This window comes from Ptychodera flava, chromosome 1, assembly GCF_041260155.1.
Source record: "Ptychodera flava strain L36383 chromosome 1, AS_Pfla_20210202, whole genome shotgun sequence".
NCBI lineage: Eukaryota > Metazoa > Hemichordata > Enteropneusta > Ptychoderidae > Ptychodera > Ptychodera flava.
Window position 1 is genome coordinate 18,907,486 of NC_091928.1, and position 27,087 is coordinate 18,934,572.

General features: G+C 34.9%; 2 protein-coding genes across 4 annotated transcripts in view; both read left to right on the forward strand.

Annotated features, from left to right (window-relative positions):
- Positions 1–19,253, forward strand: part of LOC139132078 (arsenite methyltransferase-like) — a 47,706-nt gene extending 28,453 nt beyond the window's left edge. For 2 of the 3 annotated variants that reach the window (XM_070698477.1, XM_070698472.1), the window contains exons 5-9: positions 76–227; positions 6,074–6,205; positions 6,802–6,941; positions 15,728–15,853; positions 17,771–19,253. In XM_070698477.1, the coding sequence (XP_070554578.1) occupies positions 76–227; positions 6,074–6,205; positions 6,802–6,941; positions 15,728–15,853; positions 17,771–17,899 (679 nt within the window). In that variant the 3' untranslated portion in view covers positions 17,900–19,253. Of the gene's footprint in view, positions 1–75; positions 228–6,073; positions 6,206–6,801; positions 6,942–15,727; positions 15,854–17,609; positions 17,679–17,770 lie in introns of those variants that run through there. The other variant, XM_070698484.1, reaches the window with a different exon arrangement.
- Positions 1–27,087, forward strand: part of LOC139132056 (VWFA and cache domain-containing protein 1-like) — a 236,752-nt gene that overhangs the window by 126,054 nt on the left and 83,611 nt on the right. The window lies entirely within an intron of this gene.

Here is a 27,087-nt window from a genome sequence, read left to right on the forward strand (position 1 = left end):
ATATCTCATCTTCTCACATCCCTTAACCCTGTTTACTGACCACTGGCAATAAACAAATTTTATTTTGAGTTACAGATCAAACTGTGTTGTGAACCTGTCTCCAGACAAGACAGCTGTTTTGAAAGAGTCATTTAGAGTCCTTAAGGCTGGTGGTGAATTGTATTTCAGTGATGTGTATGCAGATCAAAACTTGCCAAAAGAAGTAAGAGAAAACAAAATATTGTGGGGTAAGTGTAATTACTTCTGTTTACTCTGTTTACCTAGTATACCTTTGGATACACAAAAAACAATATGGTATCTACCGGTATACACAGGAGATCCCCAGTGGAGTGTACAATAGATGATATAAATGAAAAACGTAAAAACAATATAGTGTAGATGTATGTATGTTACATATGTACGTATGTATGTATGTTAATTATGCCATGGATGTATCATCATTGTTTAATGTTTGGCTTTGTGGTTCACTCTACAAGAAGCATGTATTTGTTTGGGAAACTTTTGTTGCTTTAAAACAAAAAGTATAATGTGAGTTATTGTTACAAAATTTTAAAGACAGATTGGTGTGTACGTCTGTCATAGCCCCCCCAGCCCATAAATTATTTGATGCAACTTTGTAATAATTGTGGAATTATTGATGATTTTTAGCTCATACCGGTATTTGGTATTTATGTAAATACCAAAGAGAGCTTATATGGTGAGTCGGTGGCGTCTGTATGTATGTATGTGGGTATGTATGTGTTGATGTATGTCCGTCACACAAAGGCTCCCATACTGCCAAAGCTACCATCTCAGTATTTGGTGTACAGGTAGATACAGGGGTTGAGATGTGACGTTGTTCAAATCAACACGTCGGTGTCAAAAATGTGCAAATGAGGTAAGAAAAAGGGAAATCCTGCAAATGTGCAGGAGTGATGGCATGCCAGTGACTGAAACAGTACTCCACTGACCTATGAGTCATTTCCTGTCATTATTTATGAACTGTTACATATTAACAGACCTGCTCAAACCACATACAGTGGGGGGGGGGGAAGACTGTCTACGCTCAAACTATGAGGGGCTAGCTGTTTCTGCAATGCATGTTGCGAAAGTTGACCTCCAGTACCAAAGTTTCAGACCTTATTTACTTTTGTCATTCTTGTTTTTCTTGTTTAAATATTTCTTGTTGTTTTTCTAGTTGTACTGTGCAGAAATCATTGTCATAACATCAACGTAGAATTTTCCTGCACTGAACAGATAGAAACAACATTTATTGTTGATCTTTGGTACCCATACTGGTATATACCAATTCTGATCAAATTTGAGTGACACCGTATAATTGCGGTATTTTTCATCATTTTCAAAGGACTCAAGAAATTGCATTAAAAACAGTTAATAGTGACTTACAATGTTCACTTGGTATACATTTAATTTACAGACGCCAGGTTGTGCATTGCACATGCACTCAGGTCAGCAGGGAAGTGCATCATAACTATTTCAGGATTGTTATTTCTTATTTCTGAATTATTTAACTTCTTTCCACATTGAACTATCTTTAGGCAGTTTATACTATAACTTGGAAGTTTTTCTGATTTATATATTTAATCATCTTTTGGGTTCTTTGGTCCGTATCCTCCTCGTGCCGCTACACTTGCCAACAACTCCATGCCAACAACCAATTATCTGACCTGGCCACACATTAGAGAAGCTACAGCGTCATTGACAGTATTTTTTGATATTGTCAAAATTGTGCAAATAAGCTCCAAAAAGCCGTTTTTGGTAAGAAATCTTCTTCTTCATAAATGCTGGTCAGACAGCTTTGATATTTGGTATGCAGTTCCCTAGGGATGACCTTCCTCAGATTTGTTTAAAGTGTAATGAAATATATGAGTATTTTTAAGGCAATTATTGCCATTTTTGGTCAAACAATCTTTAAGAATCTTCTTCTTCTAAACTGCAGGTCATACAGCTTTGATATTTGGGATGTAGATCGCAAAGGATGACCTATTTATGATTTGTAGAAATTGTACAGAAATATGCAAATTTGTACTTTTTGAGGCATATTTTGTTATTTTTGGTCAAAAACTTATTGCACCACAACGCATGGAAAGACACTTATTTTTTTATCCACTTGCCCTGCGGGCAAGTGGGGGGTTGGTTCACTTGCCCGAATTGGAAAACCACTTGCCCAGTATAATTTACATGTTTGAAAAAAGCTAAAACATTGGTTTTTCATTTCACACACTTTATTTTGAAAATTATCATGTTATCATGAGAAAATGTCAGACATTCTCATAGGGTTCTCCTCACACTTCTAAGAGTGCTGGATGGCTCATTTATATTAAATTAATTATCAAAGCCCCACTAGCAGTATCATATAGCATTCTTTATGTGATTTTACTTCTGAACTAAAACAAGATTTTGGGATTGTGCTCTTTGAGGGGTTGGAATACAAGTATTGTTAACTGCCCAGTGAGACTGCATGTGCAATTTTGAACAAGAAAAATAATGTGTGCCCAAACGTAAAATGGCACCCAATGCAAATATAGCAAAAACAGTGTACACCGTGCATATATGCATTTGAATATTCACGGAAACAACAGAGTAGTCCAATGTAATGCATAGTGTTGAATGTTTTCAACTGGGACAAAAATGTTTTGTTTTCTTTGTAGTATGGTGGGAAATCAAAATAATGGTTAAAATGTAAATTTACTTGTCCAATTTTTCACTAAAGAATGTTTTGTAAAGCTGCAAAAGACTATATCCTATTAATGGGTAGAATTTAAAGAAAACCAGAAAAAGAGGAAGCCTTTTTAGGTCAACAAATTTCAAGATTTACAGCTAGTGGGGCTTTCATATTCATAGAAAAAATTCTAACAGTTCATATGTTTGTATGTTTACTTTCTTAGGTCTTAATGTACAAATAATAACAGCCATTTTAATTGTACCTTCAAAGTATTTTTGCAGTTAAAAGTTTTAACTTATATACAGAAAGAAAAAAATCTGTAGCTATAAAGGAATGTTTTGAAGCTTCTGAAAAATAATGTACTTCTTTGTCATGTTTTTACTGCGCTGACATCATACACAAGCCCTATGAAGTTTGGATTACCATTGCACTATACCAGTATCCTATGTTTTTCTAATAACCTAGGTGGTCTTTTAATGCTCATGCGCAGACTATATAGAATTTAAACCAACAACCTAAGGCGTCGGTGGTTTTCTATGTGTCTTGAAAGATGAATTTCTCGATGTCAAACTCGCTCCAATTGCTTCTTGACAGTCATTTTAGAATGGGAAAATTCACAAACAGAGAGGTTGGTCGCCACGGACAAGTAACTTTTAGCTTATTGACCTGAAAATTAAGTCAGTGTTCATTGAAAATTCAAAGACTGGACCCGTTGACACCAAAGCTTGCTCATGACTTTCATTGCATGCGGTCTTGCCACGATGCCACTCACTGTCACTTAACAAGTTAACATTGAAGAGTACGTTTTAGTAAAACTCCCTTTTTGTGGTGATTTTCACCACTGGACTTTATTTTTAAATCATTATAAACGTTCATACACAGCACAAAAACCGCTGTGTGTTTCTTTTTTACCGTATCGACATATTGTGAGACACCGTAACCTCACAGTCAATGCAATGAACTTTGGTGAACGTACGCTCCACCAGCTGAACAGCTTTTTCATATGCAAAATCAGCGTACGGTATTTAACCGGTGGTATTGTTTGAACTGCATTTTATTGAAAGCGATTACATGATTCTTTTCATCAACTCTTCATGCAATTTTATGAAAAATCTTATGGAAATGTTCACAATGACATAATATGATAATTTTTTGTTGTTTAAGTCCGTGTTCCCTCACCAGAAAATCGCTCTCGTGAATTCGATTTCTAGGTATTATTTTTTTCACTTGTCCCGTCGGGCAAGTGGCATCGGAGGTTCACTTGCCCGAACGCGACTTTCACTTGCCCCGGCAATCGGACACCCCTAGTGTCTTTCCCTGCAACGGCTTGTCTGACAGCTTTGATATTTGGTGTACGGGTTCATAGGGATGATCAAAATTTTATGTATTCAAAATATGATGAAATCTACAATTTTGTATTTTTGGGGCAATTTTTGCCATTTTGGGTCAAAAAATTTGTCTCTCTCATCTGATAGCTTTGATAATTATTTAGTACACAGGTTTGTAGGGTTTATCTTATTTATGATGCATTGAAATAATGATGAAATCTGCAATTTTGTATTTTTCAGGCAATTTTTGCCATTTTTAATGGCATAGACGGCAGTTTTCTATGCTGGGTATTGATGAGTGTCTGTGTCTATAGGGGCTCTGTAAGAATAAGTCATACTGAAACAGTTCTTCTGCCATAAGAATACACTATATTGCCAAAGGACCTCTGCACTCACCATATCTAACAGTACCATCTATAGTAGCTTCAGGGACATTGGCCCTATGTTTTCATTTTAAGAATGACATTTTTTGGTGTTATTTTACTAGAGACAGGAGATTAAGTTGTATTTTTGAGTACCATTCATACTGGGTTAGAAAACCTGGCTCTAAATTCTGTAATATTTCATTCCATACGATTATGGAATATTCAATTACATAAACAATTTTCCTTACTCAGTGTTTCATCTAGGCCGAACGATTGTGCAATTTGTCCATTTCAGTGCGCTGTGTGCCACCAATGATACATAGAACTTAGAAGGGACAAATCATCAATCACTGCACTGAGCTGGCTTTCATTTCAAATATCATGGATGTCACACTTCGATGCATTTGACCCGTCATTGGCAACTATTGGTGTGGCAACAGGCATTGTATAATGTACCAAGAATATTTACATTATAGGGACTAATATTAGTTTGACTTTGATACTTTTTTGAATGCTTCAATAAAATGCTGTTGAAATAATACCACATGTTAATTATCGTGCACTGATGTTGCATATGAAAGCCTGTCAGCCAATTGAGAGTACGTACATTCACAAAAGTTCATTGCCCTAGCCAGATAAGGTAAATTCTGCGTCACATTATCTCAGTATGAGTGAGAAAAGGAGACAAACAGAAGTTTTTGTGCTTTATATGAATGTCCGTAACATTATGAAAATAATTAGCACAAAAAATGGGACTTTTACTGAAACATGTTCCAGTGAATGGCATAGCATTGTGATGAGACTGCATGCAATGAAAGTCACAAACAAGCTCTGGTGTCAATGGGTCCGATCTTCGAATGCAATGAACAGACACTGACTTACTTTGGGGGGCAAATAAGCCCTTAAATTAACTGTTGGTGGCAACCAACCTCTCTGTTTGTCAATTTCCCATTCTAAAATGACTGACAAAATGCAATCAAAGCAAATCTGACATCCAGAAACTCAGATTTGAAAATACATAGCAGACTAGACACCCTAGGTTTTTAGTTTCACTCTACTATTAAAGTCTGTGCACAAGACCACAAGACGAACTAGGTCATTAGAAAAATACAGCCAACAGGTTTGTGTAGGGCAATTTCGATCCAAACTTTACAGTTGTTAGGGATGACATGATAAAAAAGTACTGTTATTTTTTTTTTCAGAAGCTACAAAACATTCCTTTATAACTACTAAGATTTTTTTCTCACTATGTGTAAGTGCAGACAGCTCAGTTAAAAAATGAAAAAATTCCTTGAAGGTAGCTGTTGTTATTATGTGTGTACATTAAGCCCTAAGAAAGTAAAAATACAGAATATGTACAAACAAACATATCAAAGATTGTAACATATAGAATATGCTACAATTTTCATAGATATTAATGCTTATGAATATTAATGAGCCATCAGCTACTCTTGGAAGCCCTGTACATTTACAACAGTGATACTCAAATTTGCTGACTTTGAAATAATCTTAGAGGATGGTGTTTGCAGCCAGCAGCTTGGTTTGTGTAAGCAAGTGATTTATGGCTTGTAGCAAGTATATCACAAGTGACATTGCTGCAACATTAAAACTTACATGTAATGACATGATTATATGTTTCAGTTTAATCCCCCAAAAATTGTCTTGAAGCTTAGCTCTCGACTCATTTAATGTGCCAATGTCTTTTGTACACATAGGTGAGTGTATTGCTGGAGCATTATATTGGAAAGATTTGCACAAGATAGCTGCAGAAGTTGGATTTACCGAACCACGACTTGTAGATGTATCCCCAGTCACTGTTGACAATGAAGTACTCCAGAATATTGTAGGTGAGAATTAGTCCTTTGGCCCCATATGCAGTTTAGTAAAGATCTTTGATGACTATTTGTAATGGCAGCAGTCAGTGAGGCACATATATAATGCTGATGTACCGGTAGACATCTTGCTATGTGATATATAATTACTCCTCTAATTATTGCACAGGACACTTAGTGTCACCAAGCCTCTGTAAGCCACACTCTTGGACTCATTATCTTGCCATTACTTCTTTCTGCCATTTGTCATTGTTTCATTATCAGCCGTCTATTCAGAGCCATAATCATCCTTGCCACTCAGGATAATCCACAATGCCTTCTCAAAAATGCCCAAAGAAGTAAGTCTTCATTCTTGCATACCACGGTATAATTGTTAAGTGACTCATTCACGAGCACAAATGTCGACCGCACGATTGTCTCACCGCAAAGCAAGATCAAACCTCTTCAGTGTCGTTCATCATCATTGTCAGATTTTGAGCGTTTCTCGGGGATTTTCACATCTCGACCAATCAGATCACTTTATTTGCACCATCAATAAAATGGTATGATATTACTGGTATAATGCAGCAAAGTTTTAAAAGTAGTTGTAATACTATTTGCATCTTTTTTAGGGGAAGCCAAGTTTGTGTCAGCTACATACCGTTTGTTCAAAATACAAGATCAGAAAGCTGAAGAAACTCAAGTTATGTACAATGGTACCATTGTAGAATGTAATGACAAGTTTGTCTTGGATATACATAATGCCTATAAGGTGAGTAGACCAAAATACCATTCAGTTGCAGCTAACAATACATTGCTTACCAAACAGTCCAACTTACTGGTCTTCCTATATGGTCAGCTTCCAATACCATACTCATCCAAGCATAACCTCTGCTCATATATAAGCTTTCCCTTCATTATTTTTGAGGTATTCCATGTGTAAGCCACTGTACAAGTTAGCTCAAATATGAAATTAGCCAGATATGAACTGAAAATGCTCATGTAGTTTTCGATTATTATTATTATCTTTATTTCAGGCCATCGGCCCATACTAAGAATAACATTAAAATGTAGACATTACAGCGAGAAATAAATTTTATAAAAGAATCAAAAAAACTACTGAAAATACTAATACAATACATTCCAACAATGCTGCCAGAAAGTTGAATTAAAGTAAAAATCAGAATTAACACAACTGTACATTACAGAATTCTTGCTTTCTGTTAATCTTTTGCAAAAGTTCAATAGTAACTTTCGTTCCAATGAAGCAAAATTCAAAATATTTCTTGATACAAAATTGTGACTGATACTCGCATCTTGTTTAAGATCAAAAATTATACGCAATGCATTATGATAAGCCACTTTTAGAGTTGACATCTGTCTAGCACTGTAGTTACACCAAACATTAAGACAATACATACTATATAAAAAGCTTTTAAAAAGGGTACATATCACAATCTGTGAACAGCAGCTAAAATTGCGTGAAATCCAATTAGCTCTAGCATAAATGCATCGAAGTTGCCTATGCATATCAGCGTTGTCTAATCCCCCGAAGAAGAAACAATATATCCAAGATGTTTTTTAGTGTTAACAAATTTAAGAGATGTTCCATAATTAATGTGAAAATTTGAACTTTTGCCACATGTTTGCAACTTAATTGAAAATGTTATGATCAGCATAACGAACAATATTCACCACATCAATTCTAAAGGTCATTAAGTATTCAAATGTGTAATTAGCTGAAATAATAATGATTGATTTCTTTGAGTACTGTCATTGTATCACCAATTAATATAGCACGTGTATTGCCTTTTGTCAAGTCCTTCAAGCTATATATGCCAAACTGTGAAAGCTCATTAGATATGCAAATTATAAATTAGCCGACATGAAAATGCGAAATGGCTTTCAATATTGTTATAACCTGGTATAATCATCAATATACATAGCATGTTTTGACAACTTTGATCGTGTAAATCCATGTACACCGGTATATCTCTAATTAGGAAAGTTCAATAAATACCGGTATGCAAATTAGGAATGGACTGAAGAAATATGCTAAATTGGCTGAATGTTAAATGACTTTCAATAATGTTGTATCATAGTATCTTTAACATACATAGCAAGTTTCATCAACTTTGGTCTAGTCAATACAGATAAATATCCCTAATTAAGAAAGTTCATCAAATAGGCAAATTATAAATTGACTGAAGTAAAAATGCTTAATGACTTTCAATAATGTTGTATTATAGTATCTTAAATATATGTAGCAAGATTCATCAACTTTGGTGGAGTCAATTCAGATATGTATCCCTAATAAGAAATGTTCATTACATATCCAAATAAGGAATTGACTGAAGTAAAACTAATTAATAACTTTCAATAATGTTATATCATAGTATCTTCACTGTACATAGCAAGTTTAATCAACTTCAGTCGAGTCAATTCAGATATACCGGTATATCCCTAATTAGTGAAGTTCATTAAATATGTCAATAAGGAATTGGCTGAAGTAAAAGTGCTTAATGATTTTCAATAATGTTAAATTATAGTATTTTCAATGTACATAGCAAGTTTCATCAACTTTGGTCAAGAAAATTCAGATATATATATCTAGTTAGGAAAGTTTATTAAATATGTAAATAAGGATTTGGCTGAAGTAAAATTGCTTAATGACTTTTAAATATATTATATCATAGTATCTTCTATATATGTAGCAAGTATCATCAACTTTGGTCTAGTGAATTCAGATATAAATCCCTAATTAGGAAAGTTGATTAAATATGCATATTAGGAATTGGCTGAAGTAAAAATGCTTTATGACTTTCAATAATGTTAATACCATAGTATCTTTAATGTACATACCAAGTTTTGTCAATTTTAATCTAGCCAATTCAGATATATATCCTTAATGAGGAAAGTTCATTAAATATGCAAATTAGCGATTATCTTTCATGCCAACCCTTAACATCTCTCACGGCTGATACGTCATGGTATGATCAACATTTGTAGCAAATCTCATCAGATTGTGTTCAGTCATTCTCAATGTATATCTGTTTTTTCTAAAATCAGTAATTATGCAAATGAGCAAAAAGTAAGCAAGCCACACCCATCAAAAACTATTCAGTTCTTGCCATTTGCAAACTGAATGTATGTACCAGATTTGATTCTGATCTTATGAGCCGTTTTTGAGATATCGAGCACACAGACAGACAGACACACAGTACTGAAGATTTCCCATAATTCATCATGATTTGTAAACACGGAAACTCCTCCGTGAAATCTACTGTGTTCCCATGTGTAGACAAAGTCACAGACTAGTTTTTTAAATTATGAAATCGTACTTTTGAGGACACCATTCTTCTCAATTCTCATTTTAAATGATTTAGAAAAGTATGCTTGATTGAGAGAGGAGATAGCATTTTTGTAAAATTTTCCACTGATTGTGTCTTCAGCCATACAGAATAATGTAATGAAAAGTAGGGAGACTAGTTGCACCTGTTTTATGAAACAAAAGAATATTGATTTTTTTCCAAACAAAAAGACAAAAGAAATTTGCATGCTAAGTTTCCTCATAGAATGACCCCTTCAGTTTGTCATAACTTGCTACCTAAAAGTATGGCATTTGTAGTACCTGCAGAATGTGACTTTTATGGTTATATAATGGTTTCTTTGAAATTTATACTGAAATATCGAATCGTAGTTTCAAGAGATATAATTAATCAAGTATCTTGAGGTTTTAGATTATTGCTTTCAGGCAGTACTGAAAAAGTTATAAAAAATTTAATGTCGTGTGTACAAATCAAACTGAATTGTGGGTAACTTATTGTACTGTGAAACAGACAGACAGACAGACAGACAGAGACAGACATCGCTGCAACATATGCTCACGTGAGTGAACACCTGAGCAAAAAATCAATGATAGTATAGCTAAATCAATTAGATATGTGGAGTTGTGACCAATTGACAATTTAATATAGCCCTTATATTGGTTAGAATTTTTTACTCCAATTTTTTTTTTCAGCTAAATAATTGAGTAAATGCAAGGAGATATTAAAAGAGGTGTATAAATGTTAAGAAATTTTATTTTATTGATTCCTTTTGAAGATCATGAAGTGTAAGAAGATCAAAAAGGAATATTCAGCTTCACAGCCATGGCCATTTATTAAAGAATGTTAGAAAAACACAGACCTAGAGTTAAAACACAGAGACGAGACATACAAACTTTAACAAATAATGAGAAAACACAGTTTTGAATATTTTTAAAACTGTCCAAAGTAACAGAAAAATAATCTATGTCATTGTGGTCATTTACAAGCAAATTACAGTCTCAGAATTCTACTATAAAGAGAGTCACCAACACAGTTGAATTTACCACATGGCATATGAAACAAAGCAGTACGCCGAGTAAAAAACTTTGTTGGTTATGAAGATCAAAAAAAGGAAGTTACGGCATTGACATTTGCATTTATGCATTTGTATAAAAAAGATATTGTCAAAAATAGTCTTGTTTTGTTAGTAGAGAAATAAGCTGATTTTCAGTAGTATCGTTTGGGAAATTGATTTTACTGAAAAAGTTCTTTCTTTGGACTTTGTATTTCTGACAGACTAATAAAAAGTGTGTTTCATCTTCAATACTGTTTGTACTGAGACTGTGCTCTCGCTGTCGCTCGTAACGTTTGTAAATTACGAACAAAAATGAAAATTTACGAAAAAAAATAAATGCCCGATCGGCCATTTACAAACAATTTTGTTATTTTTGAAGCCTGATTTTCGGTCAAGATTGTGAATTCCGGGAAAATACTGTCATATCTTGTCTTTCAAAACCTGCGCTGCCCCTATCATCGGCGCATTGACACATGGTGATAGCCAGCTTTGGACTTTGACCTGTGATGACATGAGCATGCGCGAAAAGGTTTCAAGATCCCCGGGTCGTGTACTCTCATAGTGGTGTGTCATGCATTACGGTAGTTTCGAGATACCCAAACACTCATGCTGTCAACTTTCCAAATGGACGTTTGAAGCGGATCGAGGGAAGCGGGCAGTTACAAATGCTTTTAGATAGATCATAGTATCCTCAGCTGGGAAAGAAAGTTGGGCATAGAAACGGCAACTGTATGAAAAAAATACGAAACAATGAAACCGCCGAGAAGAGATCAAGAACAGTCAGCCTGAAAGACAGTCAAACTACAGCAGAACTGCAGTCCGGACCGCGCATGGTTGAAAGATTTACAAAGTGTTTGTCTGTGCATGGAGGTGTAAGCGAGCCGGAAATCTTAGATGTCATAGATTTGTCATTTGACGATCTGCAGATTGAATTTTTCAGTCAGCTTGCCAATTTTAATAGGTTTCCTTCAAAATATTTTACAAGAAACTATCTCAGCAAATGTTATGAATACTGATAGTTTTCTATGATCCAGAGACAATGCTGTGCACAGTCCCATGACCAAAAAGTTTATCCAGACAAAAAAATAAATGACCATCATCTACAGCGTTTCAAAAGTGTAACTGTCTCTAAGAGAACATTAGCAGGATCACCAGTCTCAATTTGCGTACCTTAAATTTGCAGTTATAATGAGACAAAATTTGTGCGAAACCACAGACTGCCAAATGTTCTGATCAGTGGTTGTTTTAAAAGAATTTCAGAGATGAACATGGCATAATGACTGCAGCTATAGAGGCACCATCTAGTACCAATGGATGACATGCATACTTTCAAAGTAACAGAGCTTTCCAAATATGAAAAACAGGGGACAGATTTTCTAGCATCTAAAACTTGTGCAAACACTGATAATATTAATGACCGCTTCATATATTAATATATATAATCATCAACCGCTGACTACACACACAAAGGGAGTTACGATTTGTGTCACAATATACTTGAAAATGTTATGTTGTGTAATAAAGATCGAGTAATTGAATAACATTCATTGGCCGGTTGACCAAAATTACACACTTTATTGAGACAAGGAAGAAATTTCAATGTTACAAGCATTCATGACCCATGATGTACTGTGTTATTCAATGGATCTTTTGAAAATGCGTATCAAAATATGAGTGTTCATTGTCAAAAAATCTAAAAAGGAATTTTTCACTTTCCTTTTTCTATAATGAAATCATTCATCATTTCTATACCCTTAACATCATTTATTGAGTACCAGAAGTGCTTGTTGAAAATTGGCGGGCTCAGCATTACATAATTTGTGCTTACTAATATTTTTTGAACCGAATTCGTAAATTTAGTAACAATTTCAAAAGGCCAGGGAGAGCACAGTGAGATCTTAAGATCTCTCATGCTATTGCCTCTACTGTGCATGGGTATTGAGTTTGTATGGAAATATGAGAAAATTCATTTCAGACCTTGCATTTGGCAGGATTAAGACTCATTAAGTAAGTGTCAGACCAGCTGACAATTCTATTGATATCAGATTGCAACGTTAATTAGAGAGTCATTATCTGAATCAATTACGGCAATAAATCTTCATGTTATTAGCAAAGAGTAACAAGTCTGACATGAGGTGAAATAAATTCTTTGATTGCCATCCGCATGCGGGTAGGTTTTTGGATGAGATCTGAAAAACAAACAAGATCGTCTGCTCAAAAATATGCAGCATTGTGCCCTTCCTTCATTCCTAATGACACAGCAGTTTACTTAATGTTGCAAAAACGCAAATATCGTACGATCGTTTCAATACAAATCAGATTACCTATCGTAAAGAGGTGTATCAACCGCTCTACGTAAAGTGTTCATGTGCACCTTAAGTGAAGATCGATCGATCGTTTCACAAGCTGATTTCTCCCTCAAAGTTTTCAAGTTGGCGGAAGTGCGCGACATTGTTTTGGTCTCCATATAAGATGGATCGAAAACAATTTTTGACGGGTTTAGCTTCGAATCAGGAACGGAACTGAATTTCCGTCAGCTTTTCCGCAATCCACGATTGATCGTGACATTGGATCTGCACCGGCGCAAGGCGGTACCACTGATGAAATGTTCGTTGTTGAATGCTCCAAATAGTTTGTGCGCAGTTGAAGTTGCTCTTACCTCTAAATAATTTACAACACTATGCTCATGCTTACACACCCTGCCTAACAAATAGTATCTCCATTACAGCTTTTCATAGGCTCAAACAAAGACCAAACGACCTTGAAAGTGTCAATGGGACAGTCAGCTACATCAGCTGGCGTTTGTAAATGTGTACTTTGAGGCTCTTCTAAATATTGAGTTGGCCAGTCAGCAACAACTCCGTATTTGTGATAGTTGAAGTCATACTATCGTCAATTTTTGAGTGGTGATTTGCCAGCTTTTTGAACTAAACTAGGGAGGGGTCTTGTACACCGATGTATAGCATTTTTGAAAATACTTCAAAAGTGGGGGAGGGTCTTATACCGGTACTCGAGTGGGGTCTTATAATCAGAGGAATATGGTATATGTATGGGTTTGTACTTAAGTTTCCCGTTTGTCTATGATACTTGTTTTATAACTTGGTTGCAGTTTGGGATATACCATTATCATGAAGGTGTGGCAACATCATTACCAGTGGAAGCTCCAAATATTGCCCATTATTACATGTTACATGTACCTTTAATAGTCTCCTATTGTGCAACCATAGATCTTAGAGAGACCAAATATTGTCTACAATTATATGCAATGTTACAATATTATAAGAAGACACCTTTACTTTTAAATGGCAGATTGTATCATTAATTATGATATTCTAGGTTGCATGGTATTGCGTATTTAAAGTGTGTGTGATCAACGGGTTGCAACAGTTACCAACCATTTCATATTTCAATGGACAGCGCATCAGCATTTTTTTCAAATGTACTTGACTATGAATATCACAAGCTAAAGGTCTATAAAAGCAATTAAATATTGTGTATACCCTCACTCTGGCTTGTCACATGAAACCAAATGTGAGCACGGTGTCATTGACGCTATTTTTAAGTACCTTATGCCACATTCAATCAGCCATATTGATTTAATGCCAATAGTGGCTGTTTTCTATTTTTTTTGGATTTTTCCCTGTATTTTTGCCATTTTTGTCAAAAATCTTGTTCTCTGAAACCAATAGTCTAATTGCTTTAAAATTTGTTTTGAAGGTTCATAATGATAACCAAAATAGGATTCATTGAAATTATGGTTGAAATTTGCGTATTTGTATTTTTGGAGATATCAGAGTTCTCCCCAACCCAAAACAGCATCGCGCCCCGTGACGCTATCGTTCAAGCCCACGGCGCTTTCAATCTCACCACAACACTATCATTGTTACCCGCGACGCTATGAGGTTCAGCCGCAAAATGTTCACAATGGTACAGACTGGTCAACTTCCGTACGATCATGCGAAAGGAAGAAAGATTATTTGTAGCTTCTTTGTTTTACAATGTCACTAGTTATTTCTCCTTTCAATTTGTACGAATAGTGTTAACAACAGAACAATTTTACATGTCCCACCCTTGACGGTACCGGTGGCATTTAACTCCAAGACCCATCCAAGGAAATTGTAAAGGACAGAAAAAATTGATATGCAGCCATAGCCAAAAGACAGCAAAAGACAGCGACAATTTCCGCTCTTAATTGACAAAATATTTTCAAATCAAACTGATTATACACAATCCCTAGATAAAGAAGTGGCAATTTGGTGAAATTTCTGTTTGACTCACATCTTGAAATAAAAAATAAACTTGGAACGAAGACATCATGTATGCTGCCGATCAACAGCGTAGCATAGCATAGTGAACTGTCTGTCACTGCACCAGCATGCGTTGGCTGCACATAAAAGCAACTCAACTTTCCAAGATCAAATGGTCAGTATCTTGTGAAAACAGCAACATAGCAATGACAATTGTTATAGTCAGTGGTAAAAACTCTTAACAGATGGAGCGTTAATTGCTTCAAACAAATGAAAATGCATGTGAAGGGAATGAAAACCCAGATTGCGTGCGTGAATGAATATACTTTAAACAATGGCGGATATGACATCAGAGTGGGACTCTTCTATTTTGGTACCAGGGGTGCGCAGGGTCAGAGAACCCTGATAAACGTAATGAAATAATGTATTTTCGTAGCGTCATGCTGTCACGGGAACTTAAAACGGGAGTTAAAAAACAAGGGTAGGAGCTTATGCAACTTGGTAAGGATGTACTAAATTTTGAAAAAAATCAGGGAGGGGCTCTGCTTCATACCGGTATAAGTACCCAGTTTTGTCAATTTTTGGTGAACACAAAGTATATGCACATTTTATGCAAATATTTGAAAAACGAATTATGCAAATATTATGCAAATTAGCCACTACTCTATAAAAAAATCCTAGGGAGAACCCTTGATATTTTGGCCAATTTTGGTCAAAAAATCTTCTTTGAAACTGTTTTGTTTATCCCTTTGCATTTAAATTAGGTGCATAGGTAAGTATGAGGTGAAGCATTTCATATCTGATGATGTATAAGATTTTTTGCAGTTGAATTTTCTCAGTAACCACTCTGATAGAATGCAATTTCATGTGTACCATATAAAATGGGAGTGTAGTGTCATTAACACTAATTTTTATGCTTTTGTTGCAGACAGGAGAAATTGCCCAAGTAGATGCAGATGTTGCAGCAATATTGCAGAATACTAGATTTTCTGATTACTTCACATTTTGTCCACCAGGTGCTTCAAAAACCCTACCAGCAAATGACTTCAAGCAGGTGAGAGTTGTTAAATCGTAAAAACCCTGTCATATATTGTCAATTACTTCTTATATTTGACAAAGATAAAAAAAATCAAGAGCTACTTGCCAAAGTGTTCTGATGTTTGATACAGGGGATAAATGGAAAGATGTCTGTCAATTTATCATACATTTTCAAATAAGGTGATATATTTTCTTACTCTGCGAGTTAATGATGTTCTTATTTCAGAAGCTGTTAATGAAATATGGTCAAGTGTGCTTGGTATCGTAATTTGTAAAGTTGTTATAGACAAAACAGTGAGGGTAATTTCACAAGTTTTGTAAACTATAAAAAATATTCTGTACTTTTAAGAATAGCCTTGTCACACATTTGACATTGCTGCTGTCTTCACAGGCTTTGTCCTGAGTAAATATCGTCAAGTTCCATCTGAGGTCCTCAGTATATTTGATTAGGGATGGAGTTTGGCCCAGAAAGATGAGTTGTAGTATTTTAAGGTAGTATTTGCCTCAAAAGTGAAAGACTTAATGTCATGCTCAATTTTCCTCGATGAAACTTTCAACTACTCTTACCAAATCAAGAATCTGACCAAGTTAATCAAGCCAAAATTACACAAAAAAATGTTAAAAAATTCCAAACTCAGAAATTTCTTTCTCAGTCACTTAAACATTTGCATAATATTATTTGTAAATGTATTTACAGTAATATTTACAATAGTATTTACAATATATATATATATATATATTGTGATCGTCGCAGTCCAGCTGTTATGAGTAAGCATGTATACTTGGCTGGGCCGATCAAGTTTCCACAAAAAATCAATTTACTGTCAGTCATAGACCAGCTGTAGTGATGTCTTTCATAAATATGTCCATTCAACAATATCCAAAGAAAATCAAGGCTATCAGTGATACAAAGAAAGTTTGTTCGGAATTATTTTTTTGTGTGTAAAGTACAGTTCTTTGATGCATTGCAGTTGTCTGGCAATGAACTCAATCTGTCATCATGGCAGATGTTATGTATGCAATGAGATGGCACATTTACCAAGCTAGATGCTCACTGCTAAAAAAAACAATATATAGGTTTTATCACAGTTTCACATTTCAACCCTTTCTTGGCAGCTTTCGGAGCAACATTCCCAAAACCTCTCTCCTTGCATCCCTGCTGCTAAATGCACTGAAGAGCAACAGTGTCATCATTGAAGCTATTTTTTCTGTTTCAAAGTCGGTATCATTGATAGTAAAATCAATTAAACTTACAACAAAATAAATGCCCGGCCCTGTTTAGTTTCACTATTTTGCAGTAGTTTGTGAGATGTGCATTTGTTCATGCATGTGCTCCTCGACATTCATTGTGCTGAAGTTAGTGTGAAGGTCACAGGCTGCTCATGTTCTCGCTGTTGGTTGGCAGTTGACGTATGCATAGTAATATTCGTTATGTGCTGGGGTTCAATCATTGCGGTCTGTTCAAATTGCGCGGACACCCTTATCAACATTGAATCATGCTGTAAAGAGCAAGAAGGTGGTTTTACATATCATTGAAGCCATCCATGGTCACTATTTGAGTCTTCTGTTGATTTGACTTGGTATTTCAGTCATCGATAAACTGAAAAAAAGTCAAAAGTAGCAATAATGTCCCTTTAAATAGCAATGTCTTTAGCATTTAACTGACAACAATGTGTTGTGTATGATGCTACACAAAGGGAAAGTAGTGTGGATCATGATTGAGGTGTGCATTTCTTACAATCATGTAAATCTGTTAATTTGTTTGATTTCAGGATGTTATGGTGAACCCCTTCACCTTAATGGCAATGTCTTTAGCATTTAACTGACAACAATGTGTTGTGTATGATGCTACACAAAGGGAAAGTAGTGTGGATCATGATTGAGGTGTGCATTTCTTACAATCATGTAAATCTGTTAATTTGTTTGATTTCAGGATGTTATGGTGAACCCCTTCGCATTTATGATTGAATCTACGAACAATACCAAAGGCATTGATGATACTGCTATATGTTGTGATGGATCCTTTGACAAAAAGGAATGCAATAGTGCTGCGATCCAGTAGCAGTGGTTGTTATATGCACACCACTGTGAATACATCAACACAGTAACCAAACAGTAGTCAAATAGTAGAAATAATAACAGATAATTACAACAAATAATAGAATAGTCACATGTATCACCCTTGCTGAAATAATTGTAGCCCAGAGCTGTGCCCCTGCTTTTTCTGTCGTGTTGGCTGTGCAGCCCGGCCCGTAGGCTGTGCAGCCCAGGCCCGTATAGCTACAATTTCTTCCCATGAAAACACACAAATTTTGCTCAGCAGATCTGCTGAGCACACAACAGTCGCATGGGCGGCAAATCTTTCCTTACCTCAAAGACAATTTACTATAGTCTAGCTTCCGAGTCATCAATGATGCCATCTGTGCTAACGAAATGGTCAACAGTGTATATTCGAGCTAAAAAACAACAGTTTAATGACTCTGAACGAAGTTTTTCTTCAAATCTGCTGCTATCTTGCATGTTGCCTCGATCTCACTGAATGTGACCACAGGCAATAGAAGCGAGATGACTGTCTATGATTAAACCATAGTTTTCAAGTTGGAAAATACTCTATTGACCATTTCCTTACCATATACGGCATGGCATCACTTATGATCAGAAGCTACATGTAGACTGTGGCAAAATTTCCATTGGATATCGGAAAATATCCTACGGGCTGGCTTGACACAGCCATCATGATATAAAAAGCTGGCACACGGCTCGAGGGCTACAATTATTGCATTGAGTATCCTCCAGGTGCCGATAGGGATCGATGTATGCCAACACAAAATGAATCTTAACCAAAAATACTTTTCAAAGATGACATTGAGTATAACGCAATGAGAAAACCTCAGCTGACAATGCTATTGTATTCCGTTTAATAGTCAACACAATAAAGTGGAAAACCTGTGCATTTGTACCAGATAATACGTACTGACATCATTTGCAAGCATGTACCTATCATTAGGCAGTCCCACTCTCACTATAAATTCATGGAAAGGTAGCCAACCACAGCATGTTGGAACATAACTGTTGTTGAATTTATGAAATGCAATTTATTATCCTTTAACACTTACACAGCAGAAAGCGATGCTTTGTATTACAGTTAACAGAAAAATGTACTTTTCCGATCTTATGAAGCAATATTTAAATGCAGTTATAACAATTCCCTTCATTGTAGCAACATTGTTCATTTTGCAAATTTGCGTCAATGCGTCTTGTTATATCATTTAAAATGCTTCATATTTTCTTTTCAATATCATTATCTCTATTACCTTCTGAAGCATGAAAAATACATTTACATGGTTTTGATAGAAATATATCTGATACTTTATGATGATAAAATTTCAAAAAATATTCAATGCTTTCCCTTGGAAGACATAGGGGATCTGTTATTTTTTTTGGTTTTAGCTACTATAGACTATAGTCTATAGAAACTATTGGGATGGGTATCCGTCCGGCGTCCGGCGTCAGTCTGTCTGTATGTATGTATGTATGTCCGTTTGTGAGGATGTCCGTCCACTCAAATATCTTGAGAACCACAGTACGTACAGATTTGATATTTGTTGTGTAGATGCCAAATATGATTATGAGAAACATATTTTTTTGTTTTTTGATATTGTTGAAAATATGCAAATAAGCTCAAAAAAGGTGTTTTTGGTAAAAAATCTTCCTCTTCATAACAGCTGGTCAGCCAGCTTTGATATTTGGCATACAGGTCCCTAGGGATGACCTTACTTAGATTTGTTCACATTGTGATGAAATATACAAATTTGTATTTTCAAGGAATTTGTTGTCATGTTTGGTCAAATGGTTATTTCATCAAAACCACTTGTCTGACAGATTTGATATTTGGTATACAGACAGGTTTGTAGTGATAAACTGAAGTTGATATATCAAAATTATGATGAAATCTGCAATTTTGTAATTTTAGGGCAATTTTTGCCATTTTTGATCCAAAAATTTGTCTCTCGAAAACTGCTTATTTGATAGCTTTGATATTTGGTACACAGGTTTGTAGGGGTTATCTTATTTATAACGCGTCAAAATAATGATGAAATCTGTAATTTTTGTATTTTATTGTATTTTGCCATCTTTATAGGCATAGATGGCAGTTTTTACCTTCTCGTGTCTATTTATAGACAGAGAAGGTATTAGAGTTGAAAACCAGTATGCTGGTGTCAACTACTTCCGTCTGTCAATACTTCCGTCTGTCAAGATCCGTTGACGTTATGCCATTGTGATGGGTCATATCATAAACTGGTGGGGGTGTTCATGGTTCAGGTTGAGGTGTAGGAGAACGATTTTGAGCTGTGACAAAAATCAAAAGGGACTTAGTGGCATAGCCACAGTGTTACATGTAAGCCTTTCTCCAAGGTTCTTAGTTGACTACGATCTATTACAGACTACTGAGCTGATGTTAGGGGTACTCACTTTGTGTTTGCTCACCCTGTGTGCGCTAGTGTTTGGTACTGAGTTGCGTGGATATCCCCTCATGGCCTCACGTGATATGGGCCTGTTGTATAATCTGCAGATGATCATATGCCTCTGAGTCTGAAAACGGTCATTGTGTAAGCCTGTCGGCATTTTCCTTGCATTTTTTCTCATTTAATTTTGCAAAATATCGGCGAGTACCTCAATATTTCAAGATAACTCTTTCTTCCCAATCATTTCCTTGAGTTTCAGAGTCATATGAACGAAAATGAGTGAAAGTTTTAGACAGGAAAATCGGACGTCGGCCATGTTCAATGTTTACAGTACAATCAGAAGTTTATGTGGAGGAAATAACTAACAAACACTATTCATGATGCCCGCCCTCTAGAGGCAGACCTTCCTATATGAAGTACAACATTTGATGCTTTTGGAAAGCTTGACCACACAAAGGAGCATTTTAACTTTTAGAAAATGACAAATTGAATAAGAAGCTATTCTGAAAATGTCAAATACTGAGAAAAAACGCAAATATTCAAAATAAACAGGTTGACTGGTCAGCTATAAAAAACAATGAAAATGTTTATGATCAAAAGTGTTTGAGATGCGCACATTTTAACAAATACAGAAATTATTAACATTATAAATATAAGACCAAACTATTTTTTCAGGGATGGGACAGGTTGGAAATGAGGGGTGAGAGACAAAGGCACTCCTATTGCTGCATGTGGATGCAGCCACACCATTTCATTTACAGCATACTTATTCACTGTGTTGTGTTCAAGTTCCATATTGTACTGACTGTCATACAAGGATAACATAAGCAAATCAAATCAAATTAGAAAAGGATCAATGCTGTTGTGTGGATTTTGCTGAACACGGCTGATTTAATATTTCGCCCTACATATTTGGTATCCAGCAAAGGCATATTTTGATGTAAAGTCAAAATTAACACTACATTGCTGACAATATATGTTACCGTTTCTGCATGAACTTTTCTTTTAAATAATAGAAAGTACTTCGAACAGATTAACAATTATCGTGATGTCAACCCATGATTTTACATCACAAAGACTGTAATTCTGCTAATTTTTTTTATTTTTCAGTCATTTTATAAATTTTGCACTGCACAAGATGATTGAACAAATTGCAATGTTTGAATTTGTAAACTCAAAGAATAAAAATCCTTTGGTCACAGATTAAATTATTTTTTGAAAAGAAATTTACTCTTAAACACTTTTAGCTATATTCTTTACACGGTCATGTATTTCAAGGAAAATATGCCTATTAAAAACAGTAATTCTTCACTTTCAATTTCTTTTGAATACTATGACAATTATCAGCCATGAGGTTTTACAAACACAAGACCAGATAAGCGTTTTTCATCATTTCCACAGGACTCTTTGGAATATCCCTTAAAAACAGTTAAAAGTGACTTAAAATGATCACTTGGTATACATTTAATTTACAGATGCCAGGTTGTGTATTTCACATGCACTCAGGTCAGTAGGGAAGTGCGTCATTACTATTTTGGACTGTTAATTCTTATTTCTGAATTATTTAACCTTTTTTCCACACTGAACTATCTTTAGGCAGTTTATACTGTAGCTTAGAATTTTTTTGATTGAGTATTTAATCATCTTTTGGGTTCTTTGGGTCCATATCTCACCTCATGCCCCTACATCATCAACTATTTACCAATAACTCCATGCCAACAACCAATTACCTGACCTGGCCACACATTAGAGAAGGTACAGCGTCATTGACGGTATGCTGGCTATTGATGAATGTCCATGTTTATAGGGGGCTCTGTAAGTATGAGCCATACTGAAACAGTTCCTGCCATAAGAATGCACAGTATTGCCAAAGGACCTCTGCTGTCACTTTGTGTATATCCTCTGTATCATCTATAGTAACTTCAGGGACATGGCCCTCATTGATCTCTTTGAAATACTTTACATTGTCTCTTTGATTGACTACTCTTGAACGCATAATACGGCCTCAATAAAAGCTTTGTATTACAATTGACAGCAAAATGTTGATTTTCGATTTTTTGGTTGCAAGTTTTTTGATCTGTTTACAAAATATTCCTCTAATTTGCATGTCTGCGTCAAACACATCTTTCCTAAAATGAAACTTTATATTTCTTTATAATTTCTTTATTCTTATTAGATTTTGAAGCATAAAACGATACAGTACAATTGTTTTGAAAATAATATATTTTGATACAAAATTTTCAAAATATTAACATTGATTACCGATGAAGACAAACTGTTTCTTTTTTTATGATTTTATAAATCTTCATTGATTACTTTCTATCATTTCACATTTACTTCATACAAAAAATGAAAAATACAGCATGAAAGGATGCTTTACATTACAGTTAACAAGCAACCTTGTTTTTCGATCTCTAAGACAGGATATTTAAAATATGTTAATAATATTCCCTCTTCTTTGAAGACACGTTAATAAATTTGCCTGTCTGCATTAAATGTATCATGTTAACACAATTGAAATGCTTCATATCTCCTTAACAACAATTTCTTCATTCTTATTGAATTTTGTAGCATAAAACTATACATTTAAATGTTTTTGACACAAAGATATTTTAGTTGATACTGTATGATTACAAAATTTCAATACGGGTCAAATCTGTGAGGAAAATAGTCTGTGGCCGTATTTGCTGACCAAAATCACATATTGGCAGAAGACCCTCTTCTGTATATAAAGATCCGGATGCTGTAAAGTGTTTGATTCCATGACAAATATGTTGTTTTCCCTGCTGATAAAGCTGCCAATAACATTGTATTTGTCAGTAAGAATTATTATTTTGAATGTCTCATAGCCGAACTTGGTGTAACTAAGACCTACACCAACTACACTTACAGACAATGAATAATCAACAAAACTGAAATTTTGGCAAACCATGTCATTCATGAATAATTTTTAACACAACTGGCGAAGGCGGTGGTGGTTACAAGTCCATGTGTATGCAAGAAATATGATTTTGGAATTTCACCGAAATGTTGATCCACTATACATTGTAGTCTATGAGGAAACTATGAATAGTTTTTATTAAATACAAAACTTGGCAAATCAGTGTATTTATGTATGCTTGATAATGATATTAATGTACTTGATTAGACTAAGGTGGTTACAAGTGCATGTGTGTGCAAGAAATTGGATTTTGGAATTTCACCGAAATGTTGATTCGCTATTAGTTATTGAAAGGCTAAGTTGAAACTTTTAGTCATTATATAGGAATGATATGCACAACAGAGGGTTTGGTAAGTAGAATTCATGACATACTAATGGAAATGGCAGAAAATGAAACTGCCAGGATGTATTTTCTCTTATTTTCAGTATTCCATATTCTTCAATATGTGCACATTCAAGTTTAACTTTGATGCATGAAAAAGTGACCCTCCCCCGTTGGCTTGCACAAAATTTTATTTGTGCGAAAAATGGTGACCAACCCCCAAAATCACCGCCCCCCTGTAATTTATGTCCAGTCCCTTAACCCAATGGAAAACTGACTGACAAATCATACAGTTAGTACGTCTGCCAAATTTATCAAGTGGATTTGTCCCTTTGAGTGAACGACTTGCTGACCTCTGACTTGCTGAACTTTGGGAATCAATCCGTCTATAACTTCTATTTTGTTGAGATTTCTGCGTGAAGAAAGCTGACTCTTGCTTATCTTTATCCGTACTGGCAGAAGCCGTAGCACTCCTGTAGTCGCCATCTTGAGTGAAGTGACTATCACCAACAATACGTTCCAGTGCAGATTTCATTGAAGAAAGTTTCATATCTGATGCCGCAGTTAAGACAAGTTGTCTTTCATTTTGCGATAGATCTACACTATCTCATAAATTGATTGACAAACTGCATCAGGAAGTGTCATTTCATACTTCTGGCATGGTGTATATCAACGTTCAAATTCAATAACATAGTCCGACATATGACTTTCTCCTTGATAAATCTCATCACGTAAACACCACAAAGTTATAACTGGATTAATGAAAACAAATTTAACAAACAATTATGAAATCTTTTGGAAAAATTTGATCACTGATGAAAATAGTAATCTAAGAATGTACAACAAAATGAAACAAAATTTTAGATTAGAACCCTACTTAACACAGTTACAAGGTGAGAAAAGAAAATTACTCACCAAACTTCGCATTAGCAATCATGATCTAGCAATTAAAAAAGGGAGACAAACTGTTCCAAAAACTCCCATTACTGAAAGAAACTGTAGTGTAACACCAACAGTATTGAAGATGAAACACACTTTTTATTAGTCTATCAGAAATACAAAGTCCAAAGAAAGAACTTTTTCAGTAAAAGCAATTCCCAAACGATGCAACTGAAAATCAGCTTATTTCTCTACTAAAAAAAAGAGTTATCTGTTGATGAAGAACTTGCACATTATATTTTTACTGTACATTATTGTCAATTTCATAAAACTTTCACAAATGATCCACTTAAAGGTGCTTTATTGAAAAATATAAAACAAATACCATACTACTGGGCTTGACTTTTTGACTTTTAAAAGAGAATCATAGTTGTATGCTTTTCTTTGAAAAATCCTTTACAAGAAAGCTCCATTAGCTTAGGAATACCCTACTTCCCTACTTAGTTATCAGAGGATCAATTTCACAGACCTGCCTTTCCTACAATCTTATGGCACCAGCTGGATAAGATAAACATAACAATGGAACATTCATACCTTGGGGTGGGGGATTAATAATCTTCTGTTTGTCACTGAGTTGGTCAGGCATGGACAGGGTTTCAGGTATCATGCAAGTTAATGCAGTCTCTCCCGAAATGCACTGATGCAAAAATGCTGACTCGGCATTTTTCACAACTTTTTTGTTCATGTGTCCACACACGTGAGCATATGTCCAAGCAATGTCTATCTGTCTGTTGGTCCGATTTTTGCTCATTTGCATAATTAATGATTTTTGGATATGGGATTTGCTACAAATGTTAATCACACCAAAATATATCAGCAGTTGGAACCATTAAGGGGTGACATGAAAGATAGTTGCTAATTTGCATATTTAATGAACTTTCCTAATTAGGGATGTATATCTGATTTGACGTGATCATGATTGACCAAACTCGGTATGTATATTGAAGATACTATGATTTAACATTATTGAAAGTCATTAAGCATTTTAACTTCACACGATTCCTAATTTGCATATGTAATGAACGTTAGGGATAATTAGGGATATATATTTCTGAATTGACTTGACCGAAGTTGATGAATCTTGCTACATATATTTAAGATACTATAATACAACATTATTGAAAGTCGTTAAGCATTTTTTAAAGCCAATTTCTAATTTCTTTATTTAACGAACTTTCTTAATTAGGCATATTTATCTGTATTGACTTGACCAAAGTTGATGAAACTTGCTATGTACATTAAAGATACTATGATACATCATTATTGAAAGTTATTTAACATTTTTATTTCAGCCAATTCCTCATTTGCATATTTAATGAGAACATTTCAGTCAATTCCTAATTTGCATATTTAATAAACTTTCTTAATTAGGGATATATACGGGGCTTTACTTGATCAAAGTTGGCAAAACATGCTATATACATTGACTATACCAGGTTAAAACAATATTGAAAGTCATTTCACAATTTCATATCAGACAATGTATAATTTGCATATCTAATGAGCTTTTACAGTTTGAAGGACTTGACCAAAGGCAATTACACGTGCTATATTAAGTGGCAATAGAATGACAGTACTCAAAGAAATTTATTATTTTCATTTCAGCTTATTACATATTTGAATACTTAATGACCTTTAGAATTGATCTATCGTGAATATTGTTCATTATGTTGATCATAACACTTTCAATGAAGTTGTAAACATTTGGCAAAGGTTTAAATTTGCAAATAAATGCAATATAAAATGAAACACGTGAGCATTTTCAGTTCATATCTTGTTTACAAACCTGCCATTAAGCAGAGGGTCAGGGTCACTGATGTTACTGATAGATTGTGCATAAGTTTGTAATGACCATAGCTGCATTAACGACATTAAAGACTTGAAGGACATGAAGACCAAAGTTAATAAAATTTGCTGTGTTGATAATATGATGATGTAACAGTATAGTTAGACTTGGTTCAAATCGGTAAATTATTAAAAAAAAAATTTTGTGATAGTTTCTCTTGTGTTTCTACATTGCGTAGAGAAGTCTGATTGTTTATCAAGAATTCAGGTGTCAACATCTCTGAGCATGAGTATCAAGCATCTACAGTGCAAGGTGCAATGCATTGAGCATGTGTAAGAGGTTTCATTATGTTTCTGCTCTTTTGGGGATTTTTGCCCTCAATTTTGCCCTATGCTCAGATATTTGATACTTGACACATATGTTTGCTGGGCCACCTATATCAATTTTGTGCAAAGCAGTATAAGGTTTGTGAGATTTCCTCATATTTTATTGAATGTCTTGTTTCTGAAATCAGATATTCCCTGGTTTCCCAATTTGTCTTTTTTTAGCTCATATTTGGTTTTGTATATAAATACCTAAAAGAGCTTATATGATGAGTCGGTGGCGTCTGTATGTCTGTATGTTTGTGGGTATATATGTGTGGATGTATGTCCCTCACACACAAAGGCTCCCATACCGCCAAAGCTACAATCTCAGTATTTGGTGTACAGGTAGATGCAGGGGTTGAGATGTGAATTTGTTCAAATGAACATGTCAGTATCAAAAATGTGCAAATGAGGTAAGAAAAAGGGAAATC